The sequence below is a fragment of the Tyto alba genome, unplaced genomic scaffold (assembly GCF_018691265.1).
Source record: "Tyto alba isolate M040663 unplaced genomic scaffold, T.alba_DEE_v4.0 Super-Scaffold_2, whole genome shotgun sequence".
NCBI lineage: Eukaryota > Metazoa > Chordata > Aves > Strigiformes > Tytonidae > Tyto > Tyto alba.
The window spans coordinates 86,237,699-86,257,524 of record NW_024881282.1 but is presented as its reverse complement, the minus strand read 5'-3'; the positions used below and the strand labels follow the sequence as shown (position 1 = coordinate 86,257,524).

General features: G+C 44.1%; 1 protein-coding gene across 2 annotated transcripts in view; it reads right to left on the bottom strand.

Annotated features, from left to right (window-relative positions):
• The window catches only part of SFMBT2 (Scm like with four mbt domains 2), a 124,842-nt gene that overhangs the window by 32,555 nt on the left and 72,461 nt on the right, over positions 1–19,826 (bottom strand). For both annotated transcript variants that reach the window (XM_042793019.1, XM_042793020.1), the window contains 4 exons: positions 16,861–16,962; positions 16,078–16,225; positions 10,781–10,863; positions 7,133–7,259 (listed from right to left, as the gene is read on the bottom strand). In XM_042793019.1, coding sequence (XP_042648953.1) covers positions 7,133–7,259; positions 10,781–10,863; positions 16,078–16,225; positions 16,861–16,962 — 460 coding nt within the window. The remainder of the gene's footprint in view (positions 1–7,132; positions 7,260–10,780; positions 10,864–16,077; positions 16,226–16,860; positions 16,963–19,826) is intronic.

Here is a 19,826-nt window from a genome sequence, read left to right as displayed (position 1 = left end):
TCAGCTCCACTTCTGTTTGGGAAATTGAGCCAATCAGCTGCGCCTCTGCGATAACGTATTTAAGAAGGGACGTGGTGACGGGCAGTGGGACTGGTGAGGAGGAGTTGCTGCAGCTGCATGAACACCAAGGTCAGTGGAGGAACGGAGGGAGAAAGGAGGGGGGAGGTGTGCCGGAGCAGAGACCCCCCTGTATCCTGTGGTGAGACGGCAGGGTGGCCCCCCCTGCCACCCATAAAGATCTACGGTGGAGCAGACATTGATTTATGGCCTGTGGCTCCTGCTCAGATTATCAAGGTGCTGTGCCCGAAGAAGGCCGGGGTCTCATGGGAAAAGGCAGCCCCGCTGCTGTAATTCAGTGCTGGGAGGATTGCAGCATGCGGGGGTGTCCCACACCGGAGCAGCTCGGGAAGGGCTGCAGCCGTGGGAGGGAATCCAGTCGGAGGAAGTTAGTGACCCATGACGGAGCAGTGTGGGGAACGCTGCGGCCCATGGGAGGGACTCATGTCGGAGAAAGTTTGTGGAGGACTGTCTCCTGTGAGAGGGGGACCACGATGGAGCAGGGGGAACAAGTTCCGGACACTCCCCTCACCGAAGATGAAGGAAGTGGCAGCGCTGACTGCACCCCCCATTCCCTGCCCCTGCGCCACTGGGGGAGGAGGTAGAGATATCGGGAGCAGAACTGAGCCCGGGAAGAAGGGAGGGGTGGGGGGAAGGTGTTCTCAAGATGTGGCAATGCTTCTCACTGTCCTACTCTGTTATGTGTTGTTAGTGTCTGTAATAAATGTATGTTCTTTTTTTCTTCCCCTAACGAGTCTGCCTTTTGCTCGTGATCATAAAGGGGGATTTTTCCCCATCCCAGTCCTATCTCAAACCCCAAGCCTGGCTCTCTGTCCCTTCTCATTGCCGGAGGGGAAGGGAGAGAGAGCTGCTGCATTGTGGTTGGCTGCCAACCAGGCCTAAACCACAACACCCCTGAAGCTTTTTCATGTAGTTCTGCCCTTGAGCCACTGTTTCTAAGGGTGAGAGATGGCCACTCTTCTGTCTAGAGGTGCCATAAATTCTCCTAGGGCTCCTCACTCTATGACCTGATCACTCAACGAGTGAGAGGCAGTATAAAAACCCCAAGTGGGACAGATGCATTAAGATCTCTAGTATAATCCTGACTCCAAAACCCAAGTGAAAATCTCCACTCAAAGCAAATCACTTGCAGTTTGGTTATTGTGCTTCCTTTAGAAGACACTCTCCTGTCTTGGTTTATGTGGATCGCACTCAAAGCCTATTGCAGCAAATACAAATATTCCCAATGGCTTTGAGTTCTTCTGAAAACAACTCTGGGTCCTGAGTCAAGACACCATTTAATTACTCTGATTCAAGTCCATCTGTGCTGTCACAGCCTGGCCAGCAACTTCACCCCCCTCTACCATTTCCACCCTAGGACCTATAGCTCCAGCACCAGCATGAAATGATCTCCTAATAAAAGAGACCAAAGGATCATCAGCTTCCCCTGCAGCATCCTTGCCTTTGCATCTGTTACAGCATCTTTGCCGCCTGCTCAATGCAGCAATGTTTGACTGTGCACAGCTAGATGACTATGGGGAACTTCCCACTAATGAATGTTCATCAAGGGCTTGCAAGGTAATTGAAACAGTAATTGAACTTTGTGATGGGAATGGCATAGAGGCTGAGATGCAGCATTTGGATCAATATTGTCTCTAGTAATAAACTTGCTGCACTTTGAGGGCGTGTGGCTGTATGAAAACCCAAAGGAAGCAGGAAAATAGGTGCTGGTGCTCAGACTGCTGGAGGAAGTAATTTAAAAAAATGAAATCACGACGTCTGTATAGATTCATGGATGTCTTCATGGTATTTCTCTGAGCCCTGCACAGTGTTCATTCATTATACATTGAAGATACAGTCTCTATTTCACTGCGATATGGGGAAGGGAAGAGGACGGGATGAAGGCACATGATACAGGACACAACCTGCTCATATGAGCATTTGAGCCTCAACGCAAGGTCTTAGCAGCTGCATTCCCTGCAAAACCATTTCCTTCCACAAGAAAATGTCAAGAGGTCACTGCTCAGTTTGAACCTGACAAAAGATGCACTCTCTAGTGGGAAAATGTTTTCTCCTAACACCACAAATACAGCCAAGGAACTGATACGAGAACTGCTGAAGTCTGTGGCAAGAGATGCATGAAGTGAGCAAGCCATGGATCAAGCCCTAAACAGAGCAAGAGTTCAACACAGTCCCCACCGAATTTTCACCAGATCAGGGAAAATCCACTATTTCCATTACTGTAATTGTTCTGTGTTGTTATTCTGAGAAAATAAACAGATCAAATATATTTTCCTGCTTGTAAGCAACAAAAGATGCGACATGAACATTCTGAAGTTTACAGCCACCCTGACAAGCAAGGAAGCACCATAATGTCTATTCTCCTGCAACACCGCTATTCCTCTTGTAAGACATATTCACTGCTGCTCTGTCCTCCCAGGCACTGATTCCTCCCTCTGGCAATTGATAGCCCTGCTTTCCACTTCCGACATCTTACTGCTCCGTTTGGCCTCGCTCATATGAGTGGAAAACAGCTTGTTTGAGACTCATTAGTTTCATTTGCTGCATTTTATGCTGCCATTTTCCCAGACAAAGAGATGTCCATGAGACTTGAGAGGTTAAATGGATAAAAAAAAAAAAAAAGAAGAGGCAGATTTGAAACAGGGTGAGGAAAACTTCTGTCTCCTGCTACGAATCTTATAGGGTGGGCAGAATAGAGCAGCAACTCCAGAAAATTCTCAAAGGGAAAATTATGGAAAACCTCCCTGGAGAAGTGATTAACAAAAGAATTTTCCTCAAGTTCCTAGGCTGTGCAGAGAGTGTACATTATTACTTGTATAAATTCACACCAGAAAGCTACAGCTTTAAAATCTAAAATGAACCAGTAAAAATTAACAATGCAGATGATGAGTAATAAAGTAGCAGAAAGTGATGGGATGCACACAGCCTCGGATCAGCCCTACGCTTCTTTTCCACCACGGGGGAACTATACTGCTGCTCATTAAATGCTCACCCTGAAGTTTACAGAGTTTTGCTACTGTACAAAGTGTGATTTATTAAGCAATGTTCCCTCATGTCTAACTCGACGCTGCTTAACTACTGTGTCCTGGTTTATGGCCGCAGTTTGGGCTGTCAAACAGTGATACTGGGAGCTCAACAATGAAAGCTTCAGACTCTCCCATGATAAATGGTGCGACCCGAGGTCTTCAGCGATGGGCTCCCATGGTAGTTGGGGAGTCTTGCTGCTACCAGAAAATAAATAATCAGTTAGCAACAATAGTGTATTAATGGAGTCAAAAAAACATGCCACAGTTCAAGCCACATTTATTTTACAACTCTGCAAGCAGGGTTTTTTTTTGTTGTGGTTTTTTTTTGTTGTTGTTGTTTTTTTTTTGTTTGTTTGGTTGGTTGGTTTTTTTAATCCCTAGTTTTATTCTAACACTGTGCATACTGATAGTCATGTATTTCAATAGCAGCAAAGATTTCTTTTTATTTTTGCAGTCTTTTGCATCTTTTACTACAGATCATTCTATTCCTGGTATTGAGATATAAAACAAGCATAAAGCATCTATAGATCAGAACTCAAAAGACAAGGAGATGCACACAGGTTTTTTAATGACAAGTTGTAAAAAACATCCTTTAGGAAATTAAAAGAGTAAATGGTAGGGAGAAAGGGATGAGGGAGGGGAGCAAGGTGGGAGTGTGTGGCCCTCTCCCTGCCTTTATCCAGGGTCTTGAAGGACTAGCTGATTTAAAGACCCTGGAAACAGAACTTCCCATTCACTACAATGGGCAAGAGTTTAGTGAACACTGAGTTCCTCTGAAAGTATTACAGCTTAGGGGGAAAAATTAGAAGAACTCACAAACCGCATAAAATCTGCATATAAAAGTGAAGGCACCTGGCCATTTAAGAAAGGGAGTTGCCAAAATGGGCCAGATTCCTTGACAAGACAGGTGTAAATTCAACAAAAGTCTTAGTGAGAACTGAATTTCAAACAAGCATTGGTTCCAGCTCCAAAAAAATACTTGACAGGTGTCCACACCAGGCTGCAGACGAGTTTTAGCTTCAGCGACCTCGAGTCAGAAGGCAACCAGTTGCCTCAGAAAGCAAATCCCACCACTGCACACAGCGCTACCAAAAGCAAAGATGCAAAGTCGTATCTGCTCTGTACCCTGGAGATAACCACAGAGAAGAACGACTGCCTGGGGTGACTGCTATATGTCAGGGATGGAGAAGGATGACAACCCAGCTCACCTCCACCTCCCACCTCTGCTGCATTCGGGCACACGCCTACAGCTCTGCTCTCCCCAGGTCTCAGCTGGCCCAAACCACGCGGCTTAGCAGCAAAGACACAGGAAGCACAAATGATTTGGCCTGCCAAGCTTTAGGTCAGGAGGAATCCCTCTTTAGGTAGCAAATGAGTTATAAACCTCTGAGAATGGGATTTATCATGGAGCTGTCGGGAAAGCCTTGTCTACCATCTAAAGCTACTTCTGTAGAGCTAAACACCGCAGAACATCTGTCTTTCTTGTATTTTAGAGCAAGTTGCTAGCACAGATGAGGTACTTCGGGTGACATGACAATGTTTTTACTAATGGTAAAGGCTTTGATTAGAGATATTTTCTCTTGTACAAATGGCAATGCACATTGTCAGATGCTGAAATACTTCTTGGGTTATTATAATCAATGCAGCATGATGCCGAAGGTGATGTGCCAGGTGATGATGAAGCAATACAGTTATTCTCAATCTAGTTTCCACCGGCTTCCAGCCCCAAAACACTCAGAGCTGACCACCTCGCAGAGGAGGGAAAGTCACTTTTTGGGCAGATCAGGCTTCATTTCACATCGGAACTCTGCAAGAGCCCCTTGTCACAACCCCTGTTCCTCTGTCCTTTCTGGAAATCAAGTGCCTGACTATGGTTTGTTCTCCCATTAACCCTTTCCTAGCTGTTTCACCCTGGACGGGCCAAAATAAACTTGCCTTAATCTCTGAGAATGAGGGTTCACACTGCTTTTCCAGAAACAATCTTAACAGCAGTCTGGATTTAATACACTTCAGGAGGATTACTCTTGAGCCACCATGCTGATCCCACAGGCCATCAGAGAAGACATGGGTGGCTCCTTTCCCTCCTCCCACCTCTTGCTACAGCCACGAAGCAAGCAGGTATCACTGACATTAGCAAAGGAAAGGTTTGCTCTGTTTCCTTTTGATTCTGCTCTCTGCAGGACAACTCTGCAAACTGGAGCCCAGCACAAGTTTAATTTCTCCCCATCCCTTCTTCCTGTTAGAAGACTGGGATCCCAACAACATGCACTACTCCCTGAGCTGCAGAGTATGACTGTGCCTCACTTTCCTCCCAGCTCACTGGGACAACACGCCACTGTACTTACTGAGGTTGCACGTAACAAGTGTTTAAGAGATGCTGCTCTTTCACCAGCCCAATCTCTCAGGGATGCCTCCAAGTATCTAGTGGTATCTACCAGAAATGCGTAAGTGGAGATGCACAGTATCTACCTACCAGCATGTGACTGCAGAGAGGTGGAGGTATTTTAACATCACGTCTCTCTGAACCATCACAGTTGCTTAACTTTTAGTTTGCAACTGGGAGGGTTCCAGCAAGATGCTGCTTTTTGACTGACGTCAGGGCTAGCAGCACATGGGACAGCACATCTGCCTTGTGCATTCACCAAGGCGTAGAAGCACAGATCCTACAGAGGTTGGTGATGAGCAGGACTATGGGCCACCAGAACTGGCTTTGATATTTTCATGGTTCTTCAGAAGAAAACAAAGAAGCATATCACATTTGTAGTTGATGATGACCCAACTGCTACTGATTTCAGAGGGAAACTGAAGCTCTTATATTCCTTACAGTTGAAGCCAGCAGCTTCAAACAACAGTGTTATCTTGATGGGTGAAATTTAAACTGTGTTGTGACAATGACAGATGCTACAACTTTATGGTTTATCACAGTGCCCACCAAAACACTTAAATGAGCATGGCTTTCTGTTCTTGGTGACTTCACAAATAACACTGTTTTTAAAACAATAATAAGAATCATTGCTTTGTTCTAAATTACACTTACTTAAGAAGTCCTTGCCCAGATGAACTGAGAAAGTCCCAAGAGCAAAACCGCATAAAAAATGAGTTCATCTATACCTTATTTCAAGACAGGTGGAAATGGAAGTTTTGATATGGTATTATGCTCTGCTAATTTTTCAGCATTCTCCTAATACTACTTGTACAGTTGTGTTCTCCATGAGGCGATACCTTTCTAAACTGCCTGCAAGAGCTCTTAGGTCAACAAAGGAAATTACACAATCACAGGAAGGAGGTATGTGAGCATGTGATGGCTGTGGTGAGGAGCAACATATATGGACTCGGGTGAAAAAAGGAGCAGAAGGAAGGAGGGAAGGAAGGAGGGAGGGAAGGAGGGAAGGAGGGAAGGAGGGAAGGAGGGAAGGAGGGAAGGAGGGAAGGAGGGAAGGAGGGAAGGAGGGAAGGAGGGAAGGAGGGAAGGAGGGAAGGAGGGAAGGAGGGAAGGAGGGAAGGAGGGAAGGAGGGAAGGAGGGAAGGAAGGAGGGAGGGAAGGAGGGAGGGAAGGAAGGAAGGAGGGAAGGAAGGAAGGAAGGAAGGAAGGAAGGAAGGAAGGAAGGAAGGAAGGAAGGAGGGAAGGAAGGAAGGAGGGAAGGAAGGAAGGAGGGAAGGAAGGAAGAGGCAGTTGCAGGGGGACCGGAGACCCCATGAGAGTGTGTTGGGAATCACAGTGGAAGTCTCAGCCGCACAAGCGAGGCAAACATCCATTCCCACGATGGATGTCTATCATGGTGGCAGCGAGGAGGTTTCTATCATCAACGGAGATCACACTGATAGAATCTACACGGATGGAAGCATGGAAGGTCTTGTGGCTCCCTTGGGGAGAGAGTAGGCAAAGGTAATTATTTGTAACAGATTATTGGTCAGCACATACAAAAAGAAAAGGCTGGAGAAAGCAGTTTTGTGCAGAGGATGAAGGACAAAATCAAAAGACTGTTTGAGTGAATGACACAAGCACAAGAAGCCTTTACAGCACATACCTTCAAGGTGAAGCCACATTAATCGTCCTTTAACTGAGGTGATAGAAGCGACACATATCTCTGAAGGGTTCCTGGGGTTCACTGCCTCCAGCTTCATGTTCTTAGTAAAGCCACGGCTGAAGGATATCTGAAAGAGTCCAAGACCAACACTGAAGCATGGCACTGCAGCATTGCACAACTTTAATTGGGCTGTCCACTGGGAAGCATAAATTTAGCATGGTTTGCTTTTCACTGGAAGTACAGAGGACATGGAAGAACACAAAGGCATCCAGATTGAAAATGGAGCTGCTCTGGACACCCGTATGAAAAAACAATGATAGCAACAAATCAGGAAGCAATGTATTTCATGCTTTATGCCAATTCCTAACTCTCAGAGACCGGGAAGAGGTTACTTCGCACCAGCTCCAAGGGTATTTGAATGTTTGCTAGTGATGCATTTGCCACCCACCATTGTTGATGGGATATTACACAGAGGGTTCCCAGATGTGCTGTGCTCAAGAATCTCTCACCTTACTAGGAGAAATGTTAACGCAAATAACCCATCTTTCCTGAGACCACAGAAACTTCTTGACACATTTAGTTGCCCAGGCTGACTGAGGCTAGAGAAATTTGAGTAACCTATTCAAGTATGTTTTTATCCATGGAGTATTTTAAGCTCAGTGTACCAGTCCTTCTCTGTAGACTTCAGGTACAAAAGCTCATTGGTTGCAGGTAGGTGTAGATGGAGCCAGTTGTGTTTACTGCCACAGCAGTAACTCTGTACACTTAAATAGCACCAAAGAAACATGTCTTTCACGGGTTATCTGAAGCCCCCACTGCCCTCCCACTCTTCTCCAGTGAAGGCAGTCAGGCCGGGTATTGCAGCAATGATCCCCAAATGAGTAGTCATCACCCCAAATAAGAAACACAGGACCAAAAGGTGGGGTCATGAGCTTGTGAGAAGGCAGCATCCCCTGTTGTACTAAGCGCTTGGGAGCCTGAGAGAAGCTGCAGTTCAAATCATTCAGATACCACTGCTGTAGTCTAATGTATGCCTTGGCAAACTGCTTCAGTCCGAGGTTGGCCTGGCCACACGACAGCAGCAGGCTGCTGACCAGTCCCTCCTGCTCCTGCCAGAGCCAGGATGGCTCAGCCCTAACCTAACAAACCACAGCTCCTGTTCGTAGGTGCTGCAGGTGATCCGAAGTGCAAGGAAATCCCAAGACCCTACAACCCTCCCCAACACCTTCTCCACAAGCCAAGACTCAAACTACTCCTCACATGCTTTCATCCTTACCCTCTGTCCCTTCCAGTGTCCTGTCCCTTTTCACTTATGCTCAGTCCCTTCCCAATATCCCCAACACCTCTATCCCTAAAATGCACTGATGCAATACCGGTGGCCATGCCATGGCTTCCTTCCCTTGCACTTTCCTACCCTCAATCCTACCTGTTCTGCACCACATCAGCTGTGAGTGCTTGCATTTCTCTGTCTGCACACAGTAGCACAAAAAGGTTCCCTCTCTTGGCTGAGATTCTGGCTAATAATTAGGATGGGTGATAACTGTCACTGACTCAAAATGACAAGAATCCCTCATCCAGCAACCCCACGTGAGCATCTGGAAGCCAGGCTCAAATTCAACCCTTCTGCTATTTGTACAGCACCCAGGTCCATGGGCACTTCACTTTGAACAATCACTGGACCTCTCTGGAAGACTAAAATCTTCTGGATTTGGTGCTTTTTTTCATCAAGAGGCTTTCCAAGAACGTGCTGCTAGTCTCAAACATTGCTTGGACTGCCTCAAGCCTTGCTTAGCACACAGATCAGCTTCACCCTGTAAAAGCTGCCAATGGCCAGGACTGCAGAAAAGCAGGGTGAGTTCGTTCAAATGCCTTTTATGTTGCCTAACAAGGAAACGTCATTTATCATCACACCAGCTCCTTTCACTGAAATTCGGTGCTGGAGGCTAATTTATACAGAATCAATGGTAAAACAGTTAGCCGGGAGTTTATTTTACTAAGCATTTGGTCATGTCAATCCATTTCATAACTGCCTCTCCTTGTTAAATATCCCCCCTGGGGAAACAGTTACAGCATATGCGCTTCCAGCACCATGTCTGGCTGCACTAGGTGGAAGATGTGCTTGCAATACAGCTTCTATCAAAGAGCCTCTCACAGCCACGAAACCAATGGACCGACCTGCCAGGGAGGTTGCACAAGCGACAACAATAAGATTACATCTCTCTGCAGAGAACTGTGTTATCAAGAGTGAAAGAATAACAGACATATGTTCATCTGATGAATGTATCCTTACAAAAAAAAGTTAAAAGAAAAAAACCTGCTTAGACCTGATTTGATCTTTGGAGGATATTATGCAGAGATTGTTCTCAAGGCTGACAGTGCGGAGAGCACAGATACATTACTTGACAAAATGAGAAGAGATATAAAGAAAAGGGAAGGGTCCTTGTAGAAGAGGAGAAACGTGACAAATGTTCCACTCTATTGGTGAGATTTCCATTATGCAGCTTCCCTCAGCACCTGAAGTCCCCTGAGACAAAAGGTGTTGCATAGGATGGCACAATAAATGGGGCAAAGACATCCTAACTCTGAGTTGATCCCCAGGCCAAACTCTGCTGATGATAGAAGTTTTCTGAATTCATCAACAGAAAGAGTTCAAATTCATCAATTCACCATCAAGGGTCTGTTACAAGACAGGATGTCCTTGGGCCACCACAGATGAGGAACGCCATGTAAAAACACAGCTGGTGCCTTGTGAGTCTGTCTCCATTCTGCTTTTCATAAACAGCCTGTCCCCCAGTCTTTTGACTTCTGAGTACGGTGCAAGGCTATGTAATTCCTAGAGAAACCTGCTTGTCCACCCCTCACAAAACCACTTTATTCTGCAAACCCTTCTTGTGCTCATTTTAGGTACCACCATATTTTCAGTTATTGACAGGATCTCAACTTCCATCAGTTGATGGGAGCATGAAGAGCACCAGGTTATTGGAAAAGGAAGAAGGCTACATCTGCCTTTCACCAAGTGATTAATATTTGTCGGATCAAGCCACACCAGACTGTCATTGCCAGAAAACAGCCTGCAAAAGGCTATTTCCAAAGCTCTGAATCTTGATGGCCTCCAGCATAAGCATGTGCTGCTCTCTCACATCAGTGCTGCTGTAACAAGGAAGCATGGGAATTGTCCCAAAGACAAAAGCATCCATGTGGGTTAATCACTCTTCTCATACTCTGAGCTCAACAGTTTCAACGTTAGCTTTTAAATGTATCCCCCTGGGAATCAAAGAAAACACCCAAAATGTGAAAAGGGCCATATGATAACATGCAACTTTTTAACCTATTTTATGGGTTTTTTTACTAGCACTCGAATTACTTCTAACAGTTAATTGAGATCCTTCTTGTGCTAGGTGCTACAGAAAATCAGAGAGGAGATGAAGAGCGGGAAATCTAAATTAATCTGACAAAGACAAGAGTAAAATAGCATTTTTTCTCTTTTAGGGATGGAAACCTGAAACACTTCTCCAGCTTCCTTCCTAAGACAGACTCACGGTGGTCTGGGGAAACCTCCCAAAGCTTGCTTGCTGCAGCTTTGCTGTGCAAGCTATTTTGTCTCACGTGGACGGACAGGAATGATGCAAAGGCAAAAAGAGAACTTACATTTCTAAAGCACAGGTGAGGCGCTGCCTCCGCTCCACACTGCTTCTGGTAGTCTGCCCAGTCAAAGTCCTGGCCAGAGTAACCTGCAGGATGACAAAACAGAAAGTGACATCATCCTCCACTTCACACCAGAGAGCAAGTGCAAAACGGGCCCCAAGCAGATGACCTCTTGTGTTTCAGCATCCCATCCCACCTCAGTGAACTGTGCAGTGTCATCCAACAAGTTCTCTGGATGCCCGTTTATACACCATGAAAGCCAATGCCAATGCTCCTGAAACTCCTACTCACACACCTTCTGCATTTTGCTTTGAATACTCCAGGTGTTGGTTAAAATGTAATAAAACATATTTATTTTCCTTATTTTCCATTTCCTGTGAGCATCTCCCAGGCTTTAATAAACCCATAACTATCAAGAAGTGCTACTGTCCCCAGTTTCCAGGTGGGACTAGTCATGGACTTCTTTCTCCGCCCTTTAGCTATCTAAAAGGTGGGGTTATGGAGCTGGACATCAAGGGTCCCTCAAAAGTGTACAGGGAAAGGACCAGCACAATCAGAGGCTGATCCATCCTCTCTTTCAAAGCATGAGATAAATTCTCCTCTCTCTTCATTGATATGGATGTAGCCTCCATGACAATTTCCAGCAGCTCAGTGTATGTGGGCTGAATCCCATCATAATAAGCACGTCATCCAAGGCTCTATAGAAATCTGGAGTAGGGCAGGAAAATGAACACAGATTTCCCAGCTCCCAGACTAACGTCTCAGCAACTAGATGATCCCTTCAGCCTCTGCTTCTAGGGAAAAAAAGGGAAGCAACATTCGTTTATACGATCATCTCTCGAACAGTCCCATCACAGAAAGACAAAACAGACCTCTGCTCATCCATTCTTCTTACCTGGCTATTTAGGCAATAAACTCTTGGGACAGAGAGGGGTTTTTTTAATTTGCTTTTTGAGGTTTTTTTATCTACCTCTTAGTCTATATTTTTACTGTGCTTGAAACCAATGAGTACTAATCCTGTCCAGGGCCCTGTGACGATACTATCAACACTCTAATAACATTACTGGAGAACTACTCTCACTGGAAAGTTTCATGAGTCACTTAAAAGCCAAATTCTCCCCTCAGTCTCTGAGATGCCTGGCATCTCAGCCTGGCCTCATTTTGCAGAACATCCCTTAATACCTTTTTCATTGATAGTCAAAAAGGGACACTCAAGATCAGATGGGAATGAATCATTTATGACAGTGAAAACTGTGACATTTTTTGTTGGCAAGAAAGGACTGGAATACTGAGTGGAGTCACCTAACAGTCATCCACATCCAAAAAAAAGGAGGTAAAAATGTTTAATATAAAGTCCCAAGCATCCTGCTAAGATGTAAGTATCTGGGATAAGATAAACATCTAATCCTAATGATTGCATACATGACAAACCAATTAATGAGATAAAGCCTTGAGCTAAGATACCTGTCTCTGTGGGGCATGAAAGTGAATAACAATTGGAAAGGTAGAATTTCCTACATGCATGGGGAAGTAAAAAAGGGCAATTACTTACAGAGAATGTTCATTTTTCATAGAAAAAAAAAAAAAATCTTTGCACCGTTTTTTAACAATCAATTTCTGCAACAGTATTTTCTTCCCCCACTTTCTCCATTTCCTTTTTTCTCTCCAGTTATTTGTTTGCCAGATACTTTTCAGCTTCATAAAATTAAATGGAAACAGGAGAAGTACACATCACTTCGTGTCAGAAGGGGATTCATCTGATCGCATACAGATGTTTGCAGTGGAGATGTCTATAGCTGTGCCTGTCACCCTGGGCTCCCTAAAGATTTAATGGAGAAACGGGCAGATCTAGAGGTGATCTGTCTGTCGTCCTGCAGAAGGAGGTGAACTGCCCTGTGAAAGCCCCTCTCACTCTCCAGAAGAAGCCAGGGTGATGGGCTCAGCTGGGGACAGCCACAGCATAGTTGTCTACATTAAATCACCTGGGGTCCACCCCAGCTGCCAGAGCACGTTGCCTTCAGGGACCCAAAAACCTGCCCACATCCTGCACGTTCTCTCGTCTCCGATTTAAACCCCTTGTGGACAAGTTTTGAATCTTAATTGCTAGCTATGCAAAATCTTGGCAGAGCGGATGGAAAAGGCATATTGACAAGGTTTCAGTGAGGTATAAAAACTTGACTGTGTTGTCACCACATGACCATCTGTTGCCTTGGCCCTGCACCACTGAAATCGTTAGAAGACCTTTTGCTCCAGACTTCAACAGGAATGAAACCTGGGAGGGCAGTTAGAGTGTTGGCCATAACTCATTTCAGCACCCCAATGAGGATGACTCCAAGAGAAGCGTAGTCAGAAACTGGCTTCAAACAAGCCTGGACCTATATATGGCCTTTCCATGGAGCACCATGATATAAGCTAAATGTGTACCTCCATTAGCACATGGCATTCACATACTGTTATCCTTTAAGGCTCAGCCCGACTAATAATGTTCAAAGCTTTGCTTGTGTGATTCACTTGCTGCTCCCCAAACATATAAAAACTCATTGTGTTTTCTACCTCATCTCTCAGCATGGAAGAGCCCAGCAGTTCAGTTGGAAGCAAATACAACAATACAAATGTATTGGGAGGTTTTGGAAGTGGGATTTTCTTAGTAAGCCTTAAAACTAGTTCTACCGAAATGCTTTTTCCCCTCTTAATAGCTCATAAAAAGGAACAATGGTTGCTACTCTAAAGGGAAGTGGTCTATAAATCCAGCTCTAATAAATATAAACAGCATTTGTTCAATGTTTATACAGTAGCAGTAAATGGGTATTCATTTTTGGCACTGTATAGGAAAATGCTGCTCTCTATTTCTAGTAGCAAATGTTTGCACCTCCTGTTCATGACTCATCTACTGTATGTCTGGCTTCAACAAAGGCCTGATGGGCAAAAAGGCAAGAGAATAGGTATCAGACAAATAAAGGACTCTGAACCCAAATATCCCAACCTGACACATTGTTCTGATTAAATAAAAATCAGTAAATTTTAAAATCAGAAAACCTCCTTGTTAACCATAAACCAAAACCAAACCAAAAACCCAAACCCAGAATACAGCAAAGAAATCCTTTTCACAAAAAGGTAAAGAACTTCTTCCACTGTCATCTTTTGCTCCATGGGAGCTTCTTGCATTTCACCAGGGAGAGACATTTGGGCAACACTAAATATTGTCAACAATATTGTCCATTAAGGCTGATGCTGACCGGGAATGCGCGAGCACTGGGGAAGCAGGAGGCTGGTCAAATTTGGTGGGAGAAGAGGCAATTCTGGACACCCCAGGGCATGCAGAGCTGTCCAGTGATTTGGGTAGAAATGGTAGGATTTCTTCCTCCTTCTGCAGACCTGCTCGTTAGCAGCCAGCTCACACCACAGCCTTCCTCACTTCAGCAGAATTGCAGGCCTCTCATATCAGTCCTGGTTATTTATCCAAAGCTGGTATTATTCTGCTCAGAAAAGACTGAATCCCTCAGTCAGGGTTTGGATATTTTTTACTTTCTCTCTGCTGCCTTTTTTGGTGGCTTGTGTTTTTTTGTTGTTGGGTTTTTGTTTGTTTTTTTTTTTTTTTTTTTTTTTGTTGTTGTTGTTGCTGCTGTTGGTTTTTTGTTTGTTTTTAAAGAAATCGTTCTGATGTCTGATTATATTTTAGTGACTCAAAGAGCGTGTCTGCCAATGGAAAAGGCTTTTGACATCAAAGGTACTAAAATTCAGTTTGGGTATGCAGCCCTCATACACAGTGTAAGAACTACGACAATATATAGCATGCATCTATCTGCCTCTTACTTTATGCCTTTTTAATAGCTTCCCTCCAGGATTTCTGATCTGACAGCAGGAAGCAAACTTTATTTTCATCAGGGGTATGAGAGGAGACTTTCTGCACTTTCTTAGGATCCCAGGTGGACCCCAGCCACGAGACACCAGAAAACTACTCACCCCTTAGACTTTACTGGCCAAGTTGAGAAATATTCATATGATGGATGCTACAGCCAATTCTAAAAATGCTGGCATCTAAAAGAGAGTTTGCATGCACATGACCCGTAAAACACCATCTCAGACAGGCTTTGTACCAGCACGGATTGGAAATTATTAGGCCATGACCCTGTAAAGAGAAATGTCTGGTCTATGATCTACTTTAGTTAATTAGCTGGCCTGAGGGAAGCTGCATGTGAATTTGGGGTGGAAGAAACAAACCATTCCATTTACTTTTTTAGCAACTTTTCTGGCCAGTATCAGTGAGCACTTATACATGCTTTATCATTACACCTGGATTTAAGCAGAAGGGAGCTAAGGCATCCAGACAGCACATTTCAGTAAAAGAAACAGAGTAATCATGGATGCACTGTATGCAGCTGCACGCACAGGACTCCAAGACTTTGGTGGGAATTTCAAATTATATGTGCTGAAGAGACACTCTGGATATACACAAGAGGACTCTGAATCTGGTAGGAAATAACCCTTCGCTTCCCTGGGTTTGGCAGCAGCATGTTTTTTCCAAAATTAAGACAAATCTGTGTGTGCAGAATTTAGTGGGATTTTAAATTTTTTTTTTAGCATTTCTTTTTCTCCCAAGCAACACCAATTATTGGCAAAGGGTCAACATCACAGCCAGCTTCAAAAATCTAAAATTCCAGAGAACCAACACATTTTGCAAGAGAAGAAATATTACTAGGGCACTGCAGGTGGTTGTCTGAAATCGCAAGTAATTAACTGCACTGCTAAAAAGTTGGGAAATAGCATGGTTGGAGGCTGTTTCTCCTGGCTCTCACCTGAACACTGCTTGCAATTTGTTCTCACTTGGGATTTTTTGAGGCTGCTATGGAAATGCCTACACTCTCCTGGACAGGCAGCTGTAAATTTAGTTTAGAAATTCAAATTTAGGAGCTTTGCCTGGCATTGGCATTGTACCAAGGTGGATGCTACAGGGAGACGCCTGGTTTATCTCTAGTATGATATGACTTTTAATGCTCCTTTTGCTCTCTACGCACACAAAGCATTGCTACAATGCATTTCACAGGAATTTACTAGGCTTTTGGCGGAGCCTGCTTCAGACTACAAAGCACACGGACATCAACCCACCATCAAGATAGGTTTGCAGAGATGTTCAGGGGCTGGCATGAGCCAGAAGAGCCCCAGTGACTCAAGAGAGCTACTCTGGCTTGAGATACTTAGGGTGATGCTCTCCAGTGACCAGCACCACGGTTTTAAAGGCAATAATAACAAGCAAACTTCCTTCAGTGGAAACCTGCAAATCACCAAGAAGTAATACGAACCCTTGGGAGGTGTGAGATTGACTCCGTTTTTAAGGCACCACTGTATTGGCAAGATCCCTAAGGAATCCGCATGGCACAGCATTGAGATTTTGCTGGGTTCAGGTCTCAAGTCATCAATGGTCACTTGTAAATAATGATTGTTAAAAACCTAAGGGGTGAAAGAAGAAAATAAAATCAACAGTTAAATTTGCTGTAACATTATGAAACATGGAAAACTGAAATAGTCGGACCCTGAAATCAAACTACTCCTGAAAATAACCCGTTCACCTAATACTTCTCAACAAAGTGTTTCTACCAAAGAAATTGAAGCCTGAGATGAGTAAACTGAGGCAAAGGAAAGTGCTGGGGTTCGACATCACTCAGTGTGCCCACAGCTGAGCAGGGACTGGAGATGATCCTAGAGATCCCACAGCCTTTCTCTCTCTTGCCTCTGAGAGTGTGGATTAAATATTGAGCTACCTGCTCCATCCAGCTGTTTTATTTCAAGTTTCCCAGGAGGAAAAGACAGGGGAAGCAGAGATAAAAGAGGGACCCCCTTTTTCTGCATGAGAGTGGTAGATAGACATGCTCATCACCATTGGATCTAAGTACATATATAGTCACCCAGCGATGCCTGATGGACTAAAATGAACCATCAATAAGGAACATCTATGGATTTTAAGCATATTTCTTAATGTGCTCTACAGCCAATGAACTAACCCTCTTGAGTTTTCCTAAATGTGGTGGAAATCACTAAGAAGTTCCTCAACAGGCTCTTCTCAGCTCTCCTTTCTGGGAGCTCACCTTGGTCACTGATGCAGGACAGATATGAAATGGCTCCCTCATATTCACCGCCTCCAGCTTCATCCCCACAGTGAAGAAGTGGTTTCGCAAATCAGCATGGTCCTGTGGGAAGAGATAGGGAAGAGGAACACACAGTGTGTCATCCACCAAGGAGGGGATGATACATTTGAAAATCAATTTTAGATGTGTCACTTCGGTGATTACCAGATTACCTCCCAGCTCCAACTGGGTGCTCCTGGTCCTATGTTCTTTTCCTGACAACCCACTCACAGCAAGAAAGGGGATAGACTCTGGCTCCCAGAGGACAGATCTGCAGGAGCAAGACCATCATATCTAAAGCACAGCGTGCATCCATCTCACCGGCAGCATATACCTTGAGCTTAGTCAACAAAGAGATTGCGCTCACCAAAATGAGAACCCGTCTGAGAAATGGCTACTTGAAAATCTCCCCTGGGAAATGCCTCTTCACCTCTGACAGCCACTACCATCTGAGAGCAACCAGAAGTCCAGATGTCTCAGGACTCAACCTGAGGCCCCCCAGGGTAATGCAAAGCATTGGTTCCAACAGCTTAGGATGGCACTGATTTACCCTGATGGATGTCCAGCTCCTTGCAGGGCACCAAAATAAGGACCTGGGCTGGTTTCCATGTGCTGCAAGACGAAAAGGTCTTTTCTACAGCCAAGAGACTAAAGGTTGACTAAGGTCCAGGCAATGAACTTGAACCCAAAATGTGAGCAACAAGAGACTATGTTGATGGGAAAACATGCAACTGTGTTCAAGTACATGCCCACTGCAACGCTTTCACCCCAGATTGAACCTGGCTGCACCCAAGGGTTGCACACAGCAGCTTTGGGGTCGGCAGCAGGATACAGTCCCAAAACTCAGAAGCAACACAGGTTCAACTCTCTGAATCGCCATCAGTTTAGTGTTTAACACCTATCAAATTACCCCATCTCTCATGACCCCTCTCTAATAGGTGTAAAAATGGTCACTTTAGTTCCAGAGTAATGATCATATTTTGTGTTCATTCTATAAAAACGTCCTAAAGTATTTTTAAACCAGCTGTGCATTAGCCAATACAAGCATAAAAAGAGATGATGTTATACTTAACACACACATACAGATGACTCCAAAATACATGCAGAAAGCTTGCTATCTAGTAAGTGGTTACTAATGTCATTCCCATATACATTCACTGCTACATGTTGTATTCTTGTTCTAAAATGATTTTCTATTGATCCGAAGTTGTATGTCATTGTGCTTTCTTTTCCCAAGAACTGTCTTTACTTGTAGACTTAACAGCTTCTATTTTGGGATCTTACATTCCTGGTGCAGATAGAGATAAGGATTTTTACAAGCTCCAACCACGGCTAAATGAATTTTTGTTTTCATCTTACCAACCTGCAATGTTGCAGAGACTTTCCTGTGATAATCAAAAAGCAGTCCAAAAAAAAAAACTGTAACAGATTTAGTCTCATAACAGAAGTATATACTGAGGGAGAAACTGAGGAAGATTTAGCAATAATGCTCCAGAGCTCAGTGAACTAATTAGTGGTTGAAGAAGTAGCAGACATTCAGGGGTTTGGGCATCCTGCAGTGTAGCATAAGCATCAGCCATACCTGCACTTGCTGGTGGTCGCTTCCGTATCACTGAAGCCCCAGACAGGAGACACGTTTCTAGCAGCTTTGCACAGACAGTGTTTCACTGAATAGAAGTCTGAACCAGGGAAGAGAATCTGACTCTGTGCACAGAGGTTGCACAGTACCAGGGATGAATCAAACAGACGGGTTATCCAAATTGCCAACTTTAATACTGAAAAGGCTTCAGCTGGGAAAAGATGATGGCTGCAAAAATCAGACCTCACCAATACTGAACTTCAAATCTCCAAAGGCAAAAAGCATCTGGACTGGAGGGCTGCCTCCCCCTGCATGAGGATCCACACCCGGCGTCTCTTAATTCTGAGGGTGAGGTTGTACAGAAAAGGCAACTTTGCAAAACGTACATCTGGAAGTAAGCTTACACTGCAGCATCTTCCCATCAAAGGTTCCAGGATTCAACTCACGCTCGTATCCAGCTTCAATACATAATAATCCGAAGATCCACCAAAGTACTTAATTGTGTTTATCTTTAAACACGCAAGTAGTTTCATCAACTTTAAGTGATTTGTTGATTGAGACCAAAATATACTGAGACCAAAACATGTTGCTTCTCAATTTTATTTGAATCAATTTCTTTGGTTCTTCTATTTGTTTTGGCCTTTTTCAAAGGGAACAAATAACCAGGCAGGAAAAAACAAAAAAGCTAGTAACATTTAAAGCTATTTTACTTCAAATGCATATCCCCTTTTCTCCACATACTATGTACCTTAAGATCTAATCTCCCTTCTCATTCAGTGTAGCATGTAAATATCTTCCCCATTAAATTAATAGCAAGAGTGAACTCACAAGGGGAGTTCACAGGATCTCAGGTACGTCTCCATTTGAGGGTCAAAATCCTCTTTGAAGCAGGAACATACATTTGTTTGGAGAAGGGCTGAGGAATTAAAAAGCTTGTCTGTGTTAAATGTAATTTTTGAGATGGAAAAGCTTTCATGGAGAAAAAGCCTTTGTATTGTACCTCTCTGGCAAATGGTCAGGGTCTGGATATTTGATCTCTCTTGTATATTTGCTAAAGAGAGGCATCAAAATTTACTGAAGCAGCTTTAGATTTCTGCAACCACAAAAGGAAAAAAGGATCCTGATGCTGTTCTCCAGTCCCAGTGCTGGAGTTGCCTCAGCCACCAGGGAATTACTTAGGATTTGGCATATGCTCCTCTTCAAAACTCCAATTAATTTACATAATTTCTAAGAATAGGATCCACAGAAGTGACGGCAAAGCTTTTAATTAGTATTAGACTCAAAGTGATACACTGGATAATGAACTGCTCTCTCCTCCCTTTATTCACATTGACAGGAAAGACACATG